This window comes from Orcinus orca, chromosome 20, assembly GCF_937001465.1.
Source record: "Orcinus orca chromosome 20, mOrcOrc1.1, whole genome shotgun sequence".
NCBI lineage: Eukaryota > Metazoa > Chordata > Mammalia > Artiodactyla > Delphinidae > Orcinus > Orcinus orca.
Window position 1 is genome coordinate 49,008,699 of NC_064578.1, and position 19,707 is coordinate 49,028,405.

The window sequence follows — 19,707 nt, forward strand, 5'->3', positions numbered from 1 at the left end:
GAGTCTGAGGCCCGGGGAGAATTGAGGGCAGGGAGCCAGATGCCGAGGTCCTCGAGAGGGGCGGGGAGCTCGGACTTTGGGTCCCTTAGAGGGCCAAGAGTGATAATTCGGGCGACCTGGGGAAGGGCCTGCGAGCTCCAACCCCGAGCCCGAGAGTGCTAAAGGCTCTGACTCCCGGGCCCCAGAAAAATTAGGGGCTGAGGGCTCTATCTCTTGGGTCCCAGGAAGAATGAAGGCTAGGGGCTCTGTCTACTGGGGTCCTGGTAGAATTGGGGTCAGGAAGGGCTCAAACTTGTGGGTTCCAGACTGTGAGCACGGGGCTCTGTTTCCTGGGTCCCAGACAGAATTGGGGGGAGGGGAGGGCAAAAGGCCCTGTCTCCTGGGCTCCAGATTTAATTGTGGGCATTGGAATGTCTCCTGAGATTCAGACATAAATGTGGGCAGAAACCCTGACTCTTGGGTTATAGATATAATTAAGGGCCGGAGGCCCTGTCTGGAAGCTGGAGGCTCGGTCGGCTGTGTCCCAGGTAGATTAAGGAGGCCGAGTCCCGCCGGCTGGGACACTTCCCTTTCCTTGAGAGCCGTCGGCGGGGCATCCCTGGGGAAGTTTTCCGGGTTTCACTTTCGCCGAGCCAGGGCAAGGCGGGGGCGGGCGCTCTCCTGGCTCCCGGTCCCGGACTCCCGGTTTCGGGACCTTATCTTTCCTCTAGTCGCGCCTTTGTCCTAGGAGCCGCAGCGGGAGGTGGACGCGAAGAGATGCCGCCCTAATCCGCTGTCTCTCCCTCTACTCGGCCCACCCCCCCGCCTCCCGTTTCCCCCACCTCCCGTAGGGGAGGGGTGCAGCCCCGGGAGAGGGAGGGGATGGGAGGAAGCAGGTGAAGGAGGCTTTGGCCCCGCCCCTTTGCAGGTGACCCGGCTGTTTATTCCCAGCTAGAAATTCAGGATACTGGAGTTTCCCAAAGGTTTGCCAGAAACTACGGAGGGAGCTTGCGGGACCCCTGGTCTTTTTTCCCCAGCATGTGTCTGAATTGTCTCCCAGCTTTGACCCAGAACTTTGTACTGACTCTTCCATCGCCTGCCTCTCCCTCTGTGTCAGAAATAGGGAGATAAAGTCAGAACCTGCCACCTCTGTGAGAATGCTCAGAATCCACCCGTCCTTGGGCCAGACATTGACTTGGTGCGTGATCTCATGGAAGGCTCTTGATCACCCTGGGAGACAGGTCCAGTTCCTGTTCCCATTTTGCAGATGAGGAAACAGAGGCTTAGAAAGGGCAAGCCACTTTCCCAGGGTCCACAGCCAGTCTGCAGACTTCAGAGCCTTTCTTGCCTCTGCCCCGCCTGGTGGGCTTCAGAAAGTGTTTCTGAGCCTCCATTTCCTCCTTTGGAAAACTGAGATAATTCCTTCCCTGCGGGGCCATTGGAGGAATCTAGAGGTCCCACTGGTCCCCGGGGGGGGGGGGGGGCGGGGAAGCTCTTAGCACCTGAGGAGGAGGTCTTCCCCTTTCCTGACCCTCCATCCTTGTGCCTTTTCTCTCTGCTCTCCCTCCCCTCCTTCCCTCACTTTCTCTCCCCGCTTCCTCTCTCCATTTCTCACCCTCTCCCTCTGCTCCTCTGGCTCTCTAATCTCTCTCCAAGCTCTTTCTCTCCTCCTTTCTTGCCCTCTCTCTCCCCTTTCCATCCATCTCTGTTTCCCTGTCCCTGGCTCCTCTGCCTTCCCCCTCCTTGGCCTCCACGGAATGAGGGTGCACCACCTGGGCTTCCTGCTGTGGCTGCCCTCCCCAGTCCTCCCAGCTTTCACTGCTCATCCATGTCAGCCAGGCAGCCCCACGGTAGCGGAGGGGGATGGGACGACAGGGGACTGCCCGCCTGCTGTCTCTTCTTGTTAAGGAAGGGGGACTGGACAGGGGAGAAGTAAGGGTGGGTCTGCTCACATCCTAGGGGGAGGAGAGGGGAGAGAGGGATACAGGGAGAGGCTGGAGATAAAGGGATGGGGACAGAAGCCAATAGAGGGAGGGCATCAGAAACAAATTTAGGGATGGGGTCAGAGACACATACAGGAATGGAACCGAGAGATGGGGGAATGAAATGCAGCCACAGGGATGGGGCAGTGTGGGAGTGGGAGTGGGGGGTAAGGGAGCTGGAAGGACATCTGGATAAAGGCAGGAACAGCATAAAGAGAGAGACAGACGTTTGGTGACAGGCAGGGGGCCCAAAAGACCCCAGCCAGTCAGTGACAGCGATGCCATGACCCAAGGAGGTCAGGGCACAGGCGACCCTCAAGGCCAGCAGTGTGTGGGGGCCACGGGGAGTGGTGGACACGGAAGGGACAGGGAGTTGGGCACTCTGGCCAGCTCCCCCCGCCTCCGCCAGGGATGCTGTTACATTTTTAATGTCCCGGTGATGCTGAGAAATGGAGCAGGAGGGGGAGGAGAAGAGGGGACCCAGTAAGATGGCCCAGCAAAGAGAAAGTGTGTCACAGGTGTGGAGAGACATGCAGAGATGGGGAGACCCAGGAGGCAGAGAGAGCTGAGGGTCAGGGACACCGAGAAACGGCGGCCCTGAGACATGGAGACCAGAAACCTGAAGAGATTAGGGACCCCAGGAATCGGTGCAGGGAGCCAGATTCCACAGACTAGGAGACCCAGACCCAGAAAGACCCAGACCTCAGATGTTGGAGATACAGAAGAAAAAGAATATGACACAGCTAGGATTTTTTTGGCCTGGTGAAAGTGATCTGAAATTGATTGTGGTAATGGAGGCACAAATCTATGAATTTACTAAAAGCCATTGAGCTGGACACTTTATTTTTATTTATTTATTTATTCATTTTTGGCTGCATTGGGTCTTCGTTGATGCATGCGGGCTTTCTCTAGTTGTGGTGAGCGGGGGCTACTCTTTGTTGAGGTGCACGGGCTTCTCATTGCGGTGGCTTCTCTTGTTGCGGAGCACAGGCTCTAGGCATACGGGCTTCAGTAGCTGTGGCACTCGGGCTCAGTAGTTGTGGCTTGCGGGCTCTAGAGCGCAGACTCAGTAGTTGTGGTGCCTGGGCTTAGTTGCTCCGTGGCATGTGAGATCTTCCCGGACCAGGGCTCGAACCCGTGTCCTCAGCATTGGCAGGCAGATTCTTAACCACTGCGCCACCAGGGAAGTCCCAAGCTGGTCACTTTAAAAGGGGGAATCGTATGGTATGGGAATTGTATCCCAATAAAGCAGTTAGAGAGAAAGACAGACAGACACACGCACACAGAGAGCAGAGACCAGGGACTCCTGGGAGACACAGCGGGGGGCAGACTCGGAACCCTAAGAATCAGAGACAGAGACACAAGAGATCAAAGAGACAGGACCTGCAGGAGGAGGAGGCCAGAGTCTCAGAGACAGAAATGTTTTGGTGTAAACTCTACGCTGGGCAGATCGGTGGGAGTGGGGTTCTGTCTGAGGGTCTTGACCAGGAAGAGATTCACCCCCAGAAGTATCAGACCCCACAGGGGAAACCTTCAGGGGGGTCAAACCCCTGCAGAAAGGCAGGGAAATCTCAGACCAGGGAGGGAAGGGGTCCCCCGAGGTGAGTGATGACCACGATCAGAGAGGTGGGCTGGGGGAGGGAGGTGCCGAAATGCAGGCCCAGACAGACAGCCCCATATCCTGGCTACCGCTGCGCACGCCCTCCTCAGACCGGCTCCTGGATGTCTGCTGTGAGGGTGGGCACTGTGATTAATGCAGTCAATTAATTGGCAAGGTAGCTGAGGCAGCAGCTGAGGCCAGCACTCCAAGCACGCCGGCCTTCAAGGACCTGCTGGAGTCTGCTGCACCCCATGGTGAGAGGGCAGGTCATGATGTGTTATTGGTCTGGAGGGTGTGAGACAAGCCTGGAGGAGCCAGCCAGGAAGGGACCCAGGAGTCCGGGCCCCCAGCCCCTTCCTCTCTGCCTTGATTTCCCTTCCCCAGATCTCAGGGTCTCAGGCTATAAGTCTCTGCACGCCCCCAGATGTTTCCCCTGGGCTCACACAATGCCCTGGGCAGCCCCGACTCTGCCACCATAGGAAGCCTGCATCCCACGGCCCAGGCAGAGGAAGCGTGTCTGGGGACCCAGCTGACACCTCATGAAGCTGTCACCAGCCTGGCTGGCCAAGGGAAGCTGAGGGAGGGTGATGTTCCCATGGCCACACTCTCCCCTGCTGTGGTGCTGGTCACGTCCTGGCCAAGGTCAGGGCACAATCACCTGCCCAGCAGCGTGCTGGACACTAGGGTCCGAACTCCAGGCCAGCCTTCCTCCTGGCATCATTTCTCCTGCTTCTGCCTGAAACGCAAAACATCTGGGCATCAGCCCACACTAACCCCGTCCCCCTCACCCCCACAGCCAGTCAGCTTCTGTGTCCCAACCATTCCAACTTCTGAATGTGTTTCCAATCTGGTTCATCCTCCATCCCCACAACCCTGACCCCTGAAGCCCGACCCACTCCATTCTGAGGGATTTTTCTAAAGCACAAACCAAACCCTGTCCCTCCACCTGCCTATAACTCTCTGTGGCTCCCCAGTGCCCCGAAGAAAAAGCCCAAACTCTAACTCAGCCTCAGCCTGTATGATCTAGTGCACTGCTGATTCCCCATCTTCACCTTTATCGAGCTCTTACAGTGTGCCAGGCACTGTTCTAGGCTCTGGGGATACAGCAGTGACCAAGACAGACGAAGATCCCTGCCCCCGGCACTGATGTTCTAGTGGGGAAGAGACATCAGCTGCTATGAGGAAATCGAAGCAGGGTCAATGGAGTTCCTGTTCTCATCATTAAGGTGGTCAGGGAACGCCCCAGAGCAAAGATCTGAAGGGAGGGAGGGAAAGGGAAGTGTTCCAGGATGAGAGAACAGCAAGTGCAAAGGCCCGGAGGTGGGACTTGCCTGGCATGTCTGAGGAACAGCGAGGAGGATGGTGTGGCTGGAGCAGGGTGAAACAAGGGGAGAGGGTGAGAGATGAGGTCAGAAAGAGGATGAGCACAGGTCACGCAGGGCCTTGTGGGCCGCTGTAAAGACTTGAGCTTTTCTCTGAGTGAGAAGAGAGCCACAGCAGGGACCTGATCTGCTGTAGCTTCTCTGGCTGTGTGTAGGAACAGACTTCAGGGGCAACGGCAACCCTCCCTGGGGGGATGACCCAGGGGAGAGATGCCACTGGCTTAGACCAGGATACAGGCAATGCAGGGATCAGACCTGGTCCGCTTTGCAGATATATTTTGAAGATGGAGCCGACAGGATTTCCTGATGGATTGCATGGGTGGCGCGGAGTGGGGGGCGATGGTGAGAGAAAGAGAGGAGTCAGGGATGACTCCAAAGCTTCCATCCTGAACCTTTTACTGAAGTGGAAATACCTAATAAATGGGCCATTAACCCCACAGGGGCTGAACCATCCTATTCATTCATTCAGAATGAGACACTTAGAATAGGGATTGTAGAGCCGTGGGATTTTTTTTTTTTTTTTTTTTTTTTTTGGCTGCTCCGGGTCTTTTTTGCAGCATGTAGGATCTTAGTTTTGGGGCATGCATTGCAGGATCTAGTTCCCCAACCAGGGATCGAACCCCAGCCCCCTGCATTGGCGCTGAGTCTTACCCACTGGACCACCAGGGAAGTCCAAGCCATGGGATTTTAGAACCTCATTCATTCTGCAAATATTAAGCATCTACTAGAAGCCAGTCTCTGTTGCAGATACTGAGGGTGAGCAAAGCCAGGCAAAGAATTCCTGCTCTCAGAGAGCCAAGAAGGTCATGAAACTCTGCTGTGTGAGATGGAGAGAAAGTGAGGTGCAGGGTGAGGGAACGAGGGCCAGCTAGTTGGAGAGAGGAGGGCTGTGTGGCCATCGGGGACAGAGTACTGGTGATGAAAGAACTTGCTGAGAACCTTGCCCCACAAGAAGCTAAACGTGGGTTTTTTAAATTTAATTTTTATTTACTTATTTATTTACGGCTGCACCACTTGGCTTGCCAACCAGAGACTGAACCTGCGCCCTCCGCAGTGAAAGCACAGAGTCCTAGCCACTGGACCGCCAGGGAATTCCTAAAAGTGGGTGTTTTTTTTTAAATCCTCTGAAGCAGCCAGGGCCACTCTAGATGCAGAAGGGCAGCCTCCCTCAGAAGAGCGGATTGAACCCAGGTCACAGCAGTGAAAGTGCCGAGTCCTAACCACTGGACCGCCAGAGAACTCCCCAGAAGACAGGTATCTTGCAGCCACAGTGACTTCCTTAGGACAGGAAATCTGAGTCCCAGAAGGGACCCAGCGACCCAAAGAGGGCTGTGGGGCTCTGTGGGCTATACTTGGCTTCCCTTGGCAAGGGTCTCCTCCTCCAGGAAGCTCTCCTGCCTCTCCCCTCGGCTGGGTCAGGCCCCTGCTCTAGGTTCTCCCCCTCCCCCCCAGCCCCACCCCTTCAGTTTTTCCAGCGAAGTGCTTGGTGATCACTGTCTGTACAATGTCTGTCTCCCCTCCTGAATGTAAGCTCCTAGAGGACAAGCAAGTGATTTGTCCTGACACATCTGTGGTACCTGCCCCCAGAACAGAGTTTGATATTTATTCAACAGGTTTTTTTTCTTAACAGTATTGATTGAGCACCTACTATAACCAGGCCCTGGTGTAGGCTCTGGGGATACAGTAGGAAACAAGACAGGCAAATCCCTGTCCTCAGGGGCTGACCCTCTAGCACCCAGGGCCTGCGGGTTGAGTCACTGTTTTTTGCCCACTGGTTGGCATAGTCTGGGAAAGAATAACCGGTGGGAAGGTTCCTACCATTCATGCCCTTGAAGTTCTAAATCTTCGCTTTAGGGACTTCCCTGGTGGTGCAGTGGTTAAGAATCCGCCTGCCAATGCAGGGGACACAGGTTCAAGCCCTGGTCTGGGAAGATCCCACATGCCATGGAGCAACTAAGCCCGTGCGCCACAACTACTGAGCCCATGTGCTGCAACTACTGAAGCCCGCGCGCCTAGAGCCAGTGCTCCGCAACAAGAGAAGCCACCTCAATGAGAAGCCCATGCACCGCAACAAAGAGTAGCCTCCCCTCACCACAACTAGAGAAAGCCCGTGCGCAGCAACAAAGACCCAATGCAGCCAAAAATAAATATAAAATAAGCTTAATAAATAAATAAATAAATAAATAAAATCTTCACTTTAGCCAAGTCCTTCTCCAAGTGAAGAACCCTTAATGGCTCCCACTTACCTCAAGAAGAAAACTTAAGCCCTTGGCCCTGCCCTACTTTGCTTCTGCAGCTCACACTGGCCTGGGTTTTTCCCTGATGGAGTGCCCTTCCCTCCTCACCCAGCTAGAAAGGGGCATAGCCTTTGGGAACCCTTGTCCCATACTCAGTGCCTTTGGGGGCCATGTGGGTTCCTGGCACCTTGAGGGAAGGGGGTGGCCCTTCCTCAGCTCCGCCTAACTGTTGCCACCAGAGCCTCATATCCTGATTTTTGTCTGGATTCGACCTTTAATCTCCAGACCCTTCTGTGGTGCTAATTCACTTCTGGAACAATGTTATGTGGGCCAAAAGTAACTATGTGGGAGAGCCGGATTTGGCCTGCAGCGGATGGCTGGCCGCCTCTGCTTGACTCCCCCGCCCTGCCAGCCCTTTGAGGATCTTACAGGAGAAAATCATTGTAATGGAATTGTCACAAGGGACCCTGCAGGGCTGCTTAAACATCCCCATTTCACAGATGGAGGAAATCAGGCTCGAAACAAGGTCCCCACCTGGAAAGGGACAGAGCCAGCAGGAAGCCCCCAGCCAGCTGCTCCGGGGGCCCACACATGACACTCTGCAGTTTGGTCCCGGCGCAGAGGAGGAGCCCATCTTCCAAGGTGGCACCCTTGGGTTTGAGTTGCAAGATATACGTGGGGCTTCCACGAGATGACGTCTGTGACACACAATGGCCTTCACTGATGACTTGTTTTGAGAAGTGCTTGGGACGGGTCCTGCCCAAGGGGCTGCCTTCTGCTGGGGACCCTCTCACTAGGGGCCCCTGTTAATTTTCCCTGGGTTCCTGTGTGAGGCCAGCGGTGGCACACGCTCCTCCCCTCACATCTGGAGACAGCTGGGCATGGGCCTTGCCTTGAGGCTGGGTGTCGAGGGCTACTTGTAATTACACTTACCTGGCTATGTTTATTTACCAAGCACTGATCTTGTGTTTCCGGCGACCCTGTGTGCCAAGTACTCTACAAACATCCTTTAATCCTTAAACGGCAATCCCTAGGAGATGGGCACCATTATTACCCTCCTTTTACAGCCGAGGAAACTGAGGCACAGAGAGGTTAAATGACTTGCCCAATGTCACACAGTCAGTAAGTTGCCGAGCCAGGATTCAAACCCAGGCACTCTGCCCTCAGTCACCATGCTGTACTGCCTTACACAGCAGAGAAACATTCATCTTTATTCTGGTTTTTATTTTTTTTATTATTTATTTTTGGCTGCGCTGGGTCTTCGTTGCTGTGTGCGGGCTTTTTCTAGTTGCTGTGCGTGGGCTTCTCATTGCGTTGGCTTCTCTTGTTGCGGAGCACGGGCTCCAGGTGCACGGGCTTCAGTAGTTGTGGCTCACGGGCTCCAGAGCGCAGGTTGAGCAGTTGTGGCGCACGGGCTTAGTTGCTCCGTGGCATGTGGGATCTTCCCGGACCAGGGCTCGAACCCGTGTCCCCTGCGTCGGCAGACGGATTCCCAACCACTGCACCACCAAGGAAGCCCCAGATTTTTTTTTTTGGTCACGCCGCGTGGCATGCGGGATCTTAGTTCCCTGACCAGGAATCGAACCCGTACCCCCTGCAGTGGAGGCGCAGAGTCTTAACCACTGGACCACCAGGGAAGTCCCCTTTATTCCAGTTTTTATTAACAATCAGAAAACAAAAGATAAGCTGGGAAATAAAAGCCATACGTTCAGACAAAAACTGGTACGCAAATGCTCACAGCAGCTTTATTCATAATTGCCAAAAGGTGAAAACAACTCAAATGTCCATGAACTGAAGAACGGATAAACACAATGTGGTCAATGCATACAATGGAATATTACTGAGCCATAAAAAGGAACAAGGCACTGACCCATGTTACAGCGTGGGTGCACCTTGAAGACATTATGCCAAGTGAAAGAAACCAGACACAAAAGGCCACATGTTGTATGATTTGATTTATGCAAAATGTCCACAAGAAGAGAATCTACAGAGACAGAAAATAGACTAGTGATTGCTAGGGGGTGGGAGGAGGGGGAAGGGGAGGGACTGTTTAATGGGTACAGGGATTTCTTTGGGGGATTTTAAAAATGTCCTAAACTTGATTTTGGCGATGGTTGCACAACTCTTGTGAATATATGAAAAGCCATTGAATCGTACTTTATTTATTTATTAGTCTAACTTTAAAAAAAATATACATAAGATATAGACATTTATTTATTTACATACTTATTTTGGTTGTGCCAGGTCTTAGCTGCGGCACGCGGACTTAGTTGCAGCATGTGAACTCTTAGTTGCGGCATGCGTGCGGGATCTAGTTCCCTGACCAGGGATCAAACCCAGGCCCCCTGCATTAGGAGCACGGAGTCTTACCCACTGGACCACTAGGGAAGTCCCTGAATTGTACATTTTTTCTTTTCTTTCCTTTTTTTTTTTTTTTTTTTAGCGGTACGCGGGCCTCTCACTGTTGTGGCCTCTCCCGTTGCGGAGCACAGGCTCCGGACGCGCAGGCTCAGCGGCCATGGCTCACGGGCCCAGCCGCTCCGCGGCATGTGGGATCTTCCCGGACCGGGGCATGAACCCGTGTCCCCTGCATCGGCAGGCGGACTCTCAACCACTGCGCCACCAGGGAAGCCCTGAATTGTACATTTTTAATGGGAGAGTGGGAATTATATCTCAGCAAGGCTGTTTTCAAAAAAATAGGCACAGCAACTACTGAGCCCGCGTGCTGCAACTACTGAAGCCCCGCGCGCCTAGAGCCCGTGCTCTGCAACAAGAGAAGCCGCAGCAATGAGAAGCCCGCATGCATCAGTGAAGACCCAACGCAGCCAAAAAATAAATAAAAATTAAAAAAAAAAAAAAGGCACAGAGGGCTGTAGGTTTTATAGAAAGGTGAGAGAAAGTATTATTCCTAGGTAGGAAAAAAAATGAAAACTGTCCTCACACTTTGAATTTTTTTTTAATTTCTTTTGGGATAGATTCAGGTTTTTGTTATTTTTGGAGGATTCTTTTTTCCCTCCAAACATTTGATAATGAAAAGTTTCGAACACACATGTGTAAGTTGGAAGAATGACCCAGCAGCCTCCCTCATCCTCTGCCCCTAGACTTGACAAAGGGTCACATTTTGCCACGTTTGACTTCGTGACTTTATCGTTTTTGTTGTTGTAGTTTTTGATGAACCATTTGAGAGTACCTTACAGATATGACATTTCCACCCCTTATCATCTCCTTCTCCTTCTCCTTCTCCTTCTCCTTCTCCTTCTTCTCCGCGCAGCTTGTGGGATCTTAGTTCCCAGACTAGGGACTGAACCCAGGCCCTCGGCAGTGAGATCGCAGAGTCCTAACCACTGGACCGCCAGGGAAGTCCCATCCGCCATTTATCTTCTAAGAAAAAGGAATACTACATAAAATAGATAACCAGCAAGGACCTATTGTATAGCACAGGGAACTATACTCAATATTTTGTAAAACCTATAAAGGAAAAGAATCTGAAAAAGAATATACAATACACATATATGTATTGAGAGATATATATAAACTGAATCACTGTGCTGTACACCTGAAACTAACACATTGTAAATCAACTATACTTCAATAAAATAAAAATAAAATAGGGAATTCCCTGGCGGTCCAGTGGTTAGGACTCCAGGCTTTCACTGCCAGGGCCTGGGTTCAATCCCTGGTGGGGGAAATAAGATACCACAAGCTATGTGGCATGGCATAAAACTAAATTAAATTAAATTAAAAAAATTTTTTTTAACTTTAAAGGAATACTACATAACCACAATTTAATCATCACACCTAAGATCATGAATGGTAATTCCATAATCATATGTCATCTAGCCTGGACACAAATGTCCCTAGTTTTCCTCAAACTCTTTCTGGCTGGCCTTTTGGGAATTGGGATTTCATAAAGATTCCTGCATTGCATTGCGGGTCTGCATTTCAGGGGGCGGCCCCTCAGTGATGGCCCGGAGGTGTCTGGGTCCTTCACTGACCCGACCTCTCTCTCTCCTCTCTCCGCAGGAGCCCAGGATGTGCGAGTTCGGGCTGCAGCCGAGGTGCGGGGCCAGCTGGGGGACACCGTAGAGTTGCCGTGCCACCTGCTGCCCCCAGCGCCTGAAATCCGAGTGTCACAGGTGACGTGGCTGCGCCTGGACGCGCCTGAGGGTAACCAGAACGTGGCTATCTTCCACCCCCAGTATGGTCCCAGCTTCCCCAGCCCGAAGCCTGGCAAGGAGCGGCTGTCCTTCGTCAATGCCGGGCAGAGCACCGGGGCCAGGCAAGGCACAGAGCTGGAGGTGCGGGACGCCACACTGGCCCTCCGGGGGCTGACGGTGGAGGACGAGGGCAACTACACCTGCGAGTTTGCCACCTTCCCCCGGGGCACCAGTCGGGGAGTGACCTGGCTCAGAGTCATAGGTGAGCAGGGTGGGGGGCAGGGCTGCAACGAAGTGGGAGGGTCGGGGATGCAATGCACGAGAGCCCCTCAGCGGTCTGTTTCTCCTCTTTAGCTGTGATATCGACCTTGTCCGTGATCTTCAGCCAATGGGCAGCTGAAGCACCTACTGTTTGCCACACGCTGTTCTGCAAGTTGGAGAGACAGCCGGCAACATGTGTTCAGCAAATTGAGTACCTACTCTGTGCCAGGCACTATGCTAGGCTCTAGGGATAAAGCAGTGAGGAAGACAGCACTCCCTGCCCTCCTGGAGCTTATACTCCAAACAAAGGAGTAGATAACATCCATAAGAAAAATAAGAGTGAGTCAGGTGGTTATAGGTGCTTCAGAAGTTGGAAGGGAGCAGGTTACAATTGTAAGCGAGGGTGGTCTGGTGCTAACCCATAACCCAAACTAGGAGGTGAAGGAGCCCTGCAGGTCTAGGAAGAGGGTTTCAGGCAGTGGGAATAGCAAGTGCAAAGGCCCTGAGGCAGGGCACACCTGGGGAAGAACAGGGAAGTCAGTGTGGCTGGAGATGCATGAATGGAGGAAAGTAGAAGGAGACAAGGTCAAGGAGGTGATGGGGGAGCACAGATCACAGCCTCACGGACCACGTGAAGATTTTGGCTTTTGCCTTGAGAGAACAAGAGCTACAGGAAATTCTGAACAGAAGAGGGATGCGATCTGGCTTGGGTTTTCACAGGCTCCTTCTGGCTATGTGGTTGGTGAGGGTGGAGGCTGGGAGACCACTAAGGAGGTGACGGCATATGTCCAGGTGGGAGGTGATGGCATCTAGACCAAGATGGAGGCAGTGGGGGTGATGAGAAGAGATTGGATTATGGAAATATTTTAGAGGTAAAGCCAGAGAACAATCAATTTGGCAAACAAAGGAAACACCAGGATGTTGCAATACTCAGAGTGAGGGCCCCAGTGGACTCATTTAGATAGAATGGTCAGCAAAAGCCTCTTCGTCGAGTCCCAAAGTGTGAGCAGGAGCCACCCCCAGGGACACGTCCATGGGCAGAGGAATGAAGGCACAAGCAGAGGGAACAGCCTACGCACATGCTGGGACATGAGAGCCAGCTTGGCATGTCCTAGAGAGGAGGCTGGTGGGGTTGGTGGCAAGGGCTTGAGTGACCCTCAACAAGGCAAGAAAACAGACAGGGTCATGACGATTGCATGGGCCTCGTAGACAGAGGCCAGGTGGCTCGACTTCATCTGAATTTTTTTTTTTTTTTCTGCTACGCCGCTCAGCTTCCAGGATCTTAGTTCCCCGACCAGGGATTGAACCCCCACCTTCGGCAGTGAAAGCTTGGAGTCCTAACCACTGGACCACCAGGGAATCCCCTTTATCTGAAATATTATTTGGAGCCATCAGAGGGTTTCAAATCATAAGAACATCCTGACAAGGCTTTTGAAATTGCTTAAAAAAAAATGACTGGCTGCTGTGTGTGGGCCATCAGAAGGGTAGACGAAGGTAGAGGGAAGCAAGGAGACCAGGTGAGAGGAGGCATTGGCTTGGAAGGGGGAAGAAGCAGGAGGGGAGGGGAGGGGAATAAAAAGAGAAGTGGAAATAATCACATTTTTAAGAGACAGAAGGTGCTTGTTCGTGAATTAAGGGAGGAGGAGAATCAAGAACTCCCAGCCCTCTGGTCCAGCAGGAAGGTGACCCGCACAACCACTTAGCGAAATGGGGAAGACTTAGGGAAGGCGTCTTTTTGAAGATGCTATTTCTTGCTAAATCTAGGCAATCCCCTGGGATCCCATCGTCCCCCGGCAACTCCACAGAAGCCACGTCACTCTGGACACTTAAGTCCCCCCCCCTCAGCCCCAGAGAGTTGGGGAAGTGTACCGTGTACTGTCCCTCAGTACACACTTCCCTTCCCAAGGTGCCCCAAAACCACAGTTGTTTCACAAAAAGCACAGCTGTTCTCCCCGCTCATCCCTCACAAAGGTCTCTCTTCTGCAATCATTTGTTCTATTCAAGAGATGCATAGAGAGCGCCTACCGTGCACCAGGTGCCTACAAAGGTGCAGAACAGTGAAGCCTCTGCTTTCTTGGGGAGTCAGATGTCAGGGAAGTTTCCTTGAGGAAGTGAGGCTGGGATCTGGAGGAGGAGGAAGAACAAGACAAGGAGAAGGGAGGCCAGAGCACTCCAGGCAGTGCAAGTCACTAAGACCCTGCAGTGGGTGGGAGCAGGGATGGGGTGGGTGTGCCTGGAGCTGTCATAGGACTGATGGGAGGGTGATCAGGGAGGATGTGAGCAGGCCCATCAGACTTTGGCGGTCAGGAGAGAATGCAGGAAGGATAGGAAAGGAGAGGAAGGCAGTACCACGTTGAGAAGCTCAGGACATACCCAGGTGGAGAGATCCAAGAGGCAGCTAGAGATGCTTCCTGGATCTCTCCACCTGGTGGAGAACTCAGGTGTCTGGTTATGGGCACACATTAGTAACTGTGGGTTGTCATTATTATTCCTCGTGGAGGTTTACCCTGCCTCATATTTTTCCATGTTTTCCAGGAGGATGAGTGAAAAGGGCAAAAAATTTCCAGCTTTGGGAAGCTCCATTGCCTTTATCCCACTTCTGGCACCACAATCTAATGGTGATTAAAGGAAAAGAAGTTGGAGGGCTTTTCAGCTGGACCTTTGAACCTCATTATTCTGCTTTGGCTTTCCTTTTAAAATCTCGGCCTCTTCCAGACTTGTGGACATTGTCTGTTTTTCTAGCAGAGCAGAACAGAAAATATAATGGCTAATACTTAGGTAGCACAGTGAGTGTCAAGTACCGTCCAAAGTGCTTTACATATCAATTTATTTAATCTGTACAACAATCCTACGTGGTGGGTACTATGATTATCCCCACTTTACAAAAGAGGAAGCTGAGGTACAGAGTTGGGAAATGACTTGCCCAAAGCCATGCAGCAGCAAAGCAGCAAAGCTGGGAATTGAACCCAGGCAGCTGGGGCTTAACTGCTCAGCTCCACTGCTGCTGAGGTGTTTGTTGAATGACTCTAGGTGTGGAGTGACCCACGCTGCCCTCTGTTCCTCTCCCCAGCCCAGCCCCAGAACCATGCCGAAACACAAGAAGTCACACTCAGTCTGGATCCTGTACCCGTGGCCCGCTGTGTCTCCACGGGCGGCCGGCCACCTGCCCGAGTCTCCTGGCTCTCACCCTTGGATGGGGAGGCCAGAGAGAGCCAGGTGTCAGGACCCCTGCCTGGTACAGTCACCGTCACCAGCCGCTTCACCTTGGTACCCTTGGGCCAAGCAGATGGTGTCAAGATCACCTGCAAAGTGGAGCACGAGAGCTTTGAGGAGCCAGTTCTGCTGCCTGTGACCCTCTCTGTGCGCTGTGAGTGCATCAGGATATGACCACACCCCCAATACAGTCTACACCGGCTTCTCTAAGGCACCGTATACATTATCCCTGAGTGTTGTCTACATTGGCATTCTGGGTCAGATTCTGCACTGCCTTCCTGCCCATTGTCTACACTGGCTCCCCGGGACAACATCTGCACATGCCCCCTCATTGTCTATACCGGCTTCACGAGGCTCTCACCTTGCTGCCACAGTCAATGGTAAATCAGAACGGGTTTGCAAGGGTCGGTATTATACATTTCTTCCCGATTCCACATCCAGTGAAGTCTTACCGGTAGCTTCAATCAGCCGTGTGGAGTATTTACACCAAGGAAATTGGCAAACACCTCAAATCAGGGCTATTCTATTTTTTTTCCTCTCCCTTTTCAGAGAGCCAGTTTACCAGCACACAACTGCACCCAGCAATCTTCTGGCTCTCGTGGACCCCAGTTGACACTGCTCCCTCACTGTCTATATCCACTACTCTGTCTACACTACCCAACCCAATAGTGTCTACATACACACCCCCATTCATACTGTCTAAATTGGTTCCCTGGACACTGTCTATACTGACTCTCCTACTTCTGCCCCCCAGTGTAATCACATTGGCCCCTCTGGAACCTATCAACAAAATATGTGTTTTGTTGTTGTTGTTTTTTGGCCACTCTGTGGATTAAACCCGGGACCACGGCAGTGAAAGAGCCGTGTCCTAACCACTGGACCACCAAGGAATTCCCCGCTGCACGCTGTCAATATCAACCCCTTCTGACATGTTCTGCGCTAGCTCTTCCCCAAACTGCTTACACCAACACTGCCTGATATTACCCAGAGAGGCTCTCCCTGGCACTCTTCCCACAGACCCTGCCAAACAGTTACTTTAGCAGCTTTTCCAGCCGCTGTCCAGTCACACCCCATACCCCAGCTCAGCATTTTCTATACTAGTTCCCCAGACAATGCCTTCAGTTAAACTAACTCCCTTACCCACTCTGGGCATGTCAGAAATGACACACGTTATCTAGAGTGGCTGCCTCGGGCGCTGCCTGCGACGAACAGTAACTTCCTCAAAATGACCCTCAGCCGTGTCCCTGGACAGTGTCTATACAGCCCGGATTGATTTGCCCCAGGCATTTTCCATGGGTCCACCTCCTGCCAGCCCATTTCTTTAGGATTTTTATCTATCTGCTCACCTATCACCCCCTTTGGGATTCTCCCTGTCACTGAGCCAGTCCCCCCATTTCCTCCAGACCCCCCTGAGGTCTCCATATCTGGCTATGATGACAACTGGTATGTCGGCCGTAGTGAGGCCTCCCTGAACTGTGACGTCCGCAGCAAGCCAGAGCCCACAGGCTACGACTGGAGCACGTGAGTCCTGTTTGGACCCAGACTCCTGGGTCTGAGGGGGGAGGGGCCAGGGGCCTGGATCCTGGGTCTGAGGAGGGAGGGGCCGGGGGTCTGGATCCTGGGTCTGAGGGAGGAGGGGCCGCGGGATCCTGAGTCTGAGGGAGGAGGGGCCAGGGGTCTGGATCCTGGGTCTGAGGGAGGAGGGGCCAGGGGTCTGGATCCTGGGGCTGAGGGAGGAGGGGCTGGGGGCCCGGACTACTGTGCCGTGAGAGAGGAGCTCCAGCGGCCTGAAACCGTGATTCCTCCAGAAAGAGGGACTCGCAGTTTGGGGTGTTAAGGAGTAAGTTTCAGGTCCGTAGAGCTTGGCTCCTGAGGGCTGTGTGACCTGTACTCCCCGTGGACCATGCTGTCCTTCTCATGTGACCCCCAAACGCCCCAGGACTTCAGGCGTCTTCCCAGCCTCAGCAGTAGCCCAGGGCCCCAAGCTGATCGTCCACTCGGTGGACCGGCTCTTCAACACCACCTTCATCTGCACCGTCACCAACGCCGTGGGCACGGGCCACGCCGAGCAGGTGGTCCTAGTTCGAGGTAAGCGGGGCTTGGGGATGGTGTGTACGCCTGGGTCTGCTCCCCAAGTGTTCCTCCCTTCTGGGTCCTGGGGCTGCACTGGAGGAGGCTGCGCCGCCGACTTGGGGAGAATTCAGACCCGCCTCAATGATGGGAGGGGGACGGTGTGGCTTGCCCCCAGGTGGGATCTGGATTGGGGTGACAGGGTAGGTGCTGACAGAGGAGTTAGGACGTTGAGACCTGCGCTGGGGTCTTCCTAGAAAGTAGAGGCCTGGGAAGGGCCTTCAGGGAGAGTTCCAGGGACATTGGCCTGGCCTCCAGCCAGTGAGACACGCCCACAGAATTGCACAACTAACAGTCATGTGAGGGCAGCTAGACAAACACTCGGAAACAATGGACTTCTTACAGTGAGGGCTGGTCAGTATGACCCAGAAACCTGTTTGAGTGTGTGTTGGGATGTTTGTGTTTCTAGAGGTGGTATTTTGGGTTTGTTTTGCTTTGCTTTGGTTTTTGGATTTTTTTGGCCTACCACTTGGCTTGCGGGATCTTAGTTCCCCGACCAGGGATCGAACCCACGGCAATGAAAGTGTGGAGTCCTAACCACTGGACTGTCAGGGAATTCCCTGGAGGTGGTATTTTGGAAATGGTGGCTGATGTGTCTATGGGTCAATAGTTCTCTGAGTCTCCACAATGGGAACTCAAAAACACAGATAGGACCCAAGACTTAGCTGGAGAGGAAATAAATAAAGCCAAAAATAAAGCACAGGTTCGGGCTGATGGAAGTGGGGTCGCCATCACAACTGTAGCCCAGGAGGCTTAGAGGGAGGCAGGGGGCCTCAGTGGGTGGGAGGAGGGCCCCCTCAGAAACACAACCAAAGACAAACTCACAGGCATGGGTGTGAAGACAGACACACCCACACCTGGAGACAGACGGAAGCAGGCCCCCTTACTGAGATGATCAACACACACACACGCACACGCACACCCGGAAAGACACCCAAGTGAAAACGGATCCCTCTTGAGGAATTCAGACACTCGCCGGGGAGATATGACGTAGCTACTGAGAAATAGTGTCACAGACCACACACCCAGAAAGACTGTTGGCCCACCTTCAGCGCATCTGACACGGTCAGGTGCACAAACACACACACCTGGAGGCAGACACCATCACGCAAACATGCCAGAAGCGAAAAGAACCGCGGACAGCAACAATTCCACGCGCGGAAGCATCGTCGCTCACACACAGATGCTGAGAAGGTAACTCGAAGACGTTCTCAAGTGCACACCCTCGGAAACTCCAAAAACCCCATTGTGGAGATTCTCTTTCAACAAACCGTCATCTGACAAGTATTTGCTGAGTCTTCCTGTTGGCCAGGCAGTCTCCTCTATGTGGGGAATACAATGGTGACCCAGTCTCAGTCCCTGCCCTCAAAGGAACAGCTGGAGGAGGGTCAGCTCCACCCACCCAGCGAGGTGCCCAACTGGAAATACACCCCCTGAACCTCTATCCCAGAAACTCACCAGAGAAACTGGTCTCCCCACCCGCACTGGGTCACTAGGCACCTCTGTGGGGTGGAGCCTGCAGAACACAGGCGGGATCACACTTGAGGGCCATCGGAGGAAGACAGAGCCACGAAAGCATGGACATGCCCCCGAAACACCCAGAAACCCCAGGGATATCCACCACTGGAAACCCCAAAGCGAACACGCTGGGTTCAGAGTTCAGCCTCGAGTGATATTCACCAAGTGAAACACACATACTCAGAGCCCCATCGGGAACCTGGGCAGTTGCGGGCTGCGGGTAATGCACAGAGAATCACACCCCCAGAGACTCTCCCAGTGGTGCCCACAGACCCGCAGACAGTCAAAAGCTTCATGGCAAAGACGTGCACCTACGGATGGACGCCAACAAACATGGGGACACCCTCTGAGCACCCTAGAAATCATCACGGGCAGTGAGTGTGCCAACAGGTGGCCTTGCCCGGAGAGGAGATTCACTCACAGCTCTTGACAGGGTCACGTCAGAGGGTCTCAGAGACGCCTCACGTCCCCACGCGCACTCAGAACCGCATACGCTCGCACGCCCGGTTTGGGGTTCGCGCCAGCGAAAACATAAGAACACAGGCAAGGCCACAGGCTAGACATTGCTTCAGAGAATTTCTGACCCACAGACAGGTACACGCTCACCCACCATCTCCAAATCATCATCCCCAGTAACACAGACACACGTTCCGACACGTGCGAAAACTGGGCTCCAGACTTCACTGAAAGAAATCTTTCCCATCTCCAGGGTACAGGTACAGGAATACATTCCCCCTAAAAAGCTTCACAAAATACTACTTACCCTTCACACTTGAGGTAAACTTTTTCTGTTCTATTTTGTTTTACTGCTGCTTGTGAGGCACCAGACTGATCTGCAGCCCGCTAGGTCGTGACCCCCCCTTTTTGGAAAACATCCAGCAACAGATGCCTGGGTCCCAGCCCCTCTGGTGTGCAGAGGCGCAGGGAGGGGAGGGTCAGGTGTAAGTGGACCCTCCCCATCACCCCCCCTCCCCGCCCCGGTCTCTCCCAGTCACACCCTGCATGCAGGGGTGGGGGAAGCGGGGGAATCTGATAAGATGCCAGTTGCATCCATGTCTATCCCTGTTGTGGGGCCTGGACGCCCCCTCCCTCATCCTCACTCCTACCCGCTTAGGGCTCCCTGACTTCCTTCTCCGCCCACCCCCACCCCCCATCCTCCCCCAGACCCCTCCCCTCCCACAAGCTCAGGGCCTGCTGGGAGAGGAAACCGGGAATGGGGGCTTCAGGAGCCCCATTCGCCACACTGGG

The 19,707-nt window shown here is 53.4% G+C and overlaps 1 protein-coding gene across 5 annotated transcripts in view; it reads left to right on the forward strand.

Moving 5' to 3' along the window:
- The window catches only part of NECTIN2 (nectin cell adhesion molecule 2), a 28,233-nt gene that overhangs the window by 449 nt on the left and 8,077 nt on the right, over nucleotides 1-19,707 (forward strand). For all 5 annotated transcript variants that reach the window (XM_033430756.2, XM_033430760.2, XM_033430759.2 and 2 more), the window contains exons 2-5: nucleotides 11,204-11,599; nucleotides 14,669-14,965; nucleotides 16,215-16,332; nucleotides 16,751-16,899. In XM_033430756.2, coding sequence (XP_033286647.1) covers nucleotides 11,204-11,599; nucleotides 14,669-14,965; nucleotides 16,215-16,332; nucleotides 16,751-16,899 — 960 coding nt within the window. The remainder of the gene's footprint in view (nucleotides 1-11,203; nucleotides 11,600-14,668; nucleotides 14,966-16,214; nucleotides 16,333-16,750; nucleotides 16,900-19,707) is intronic.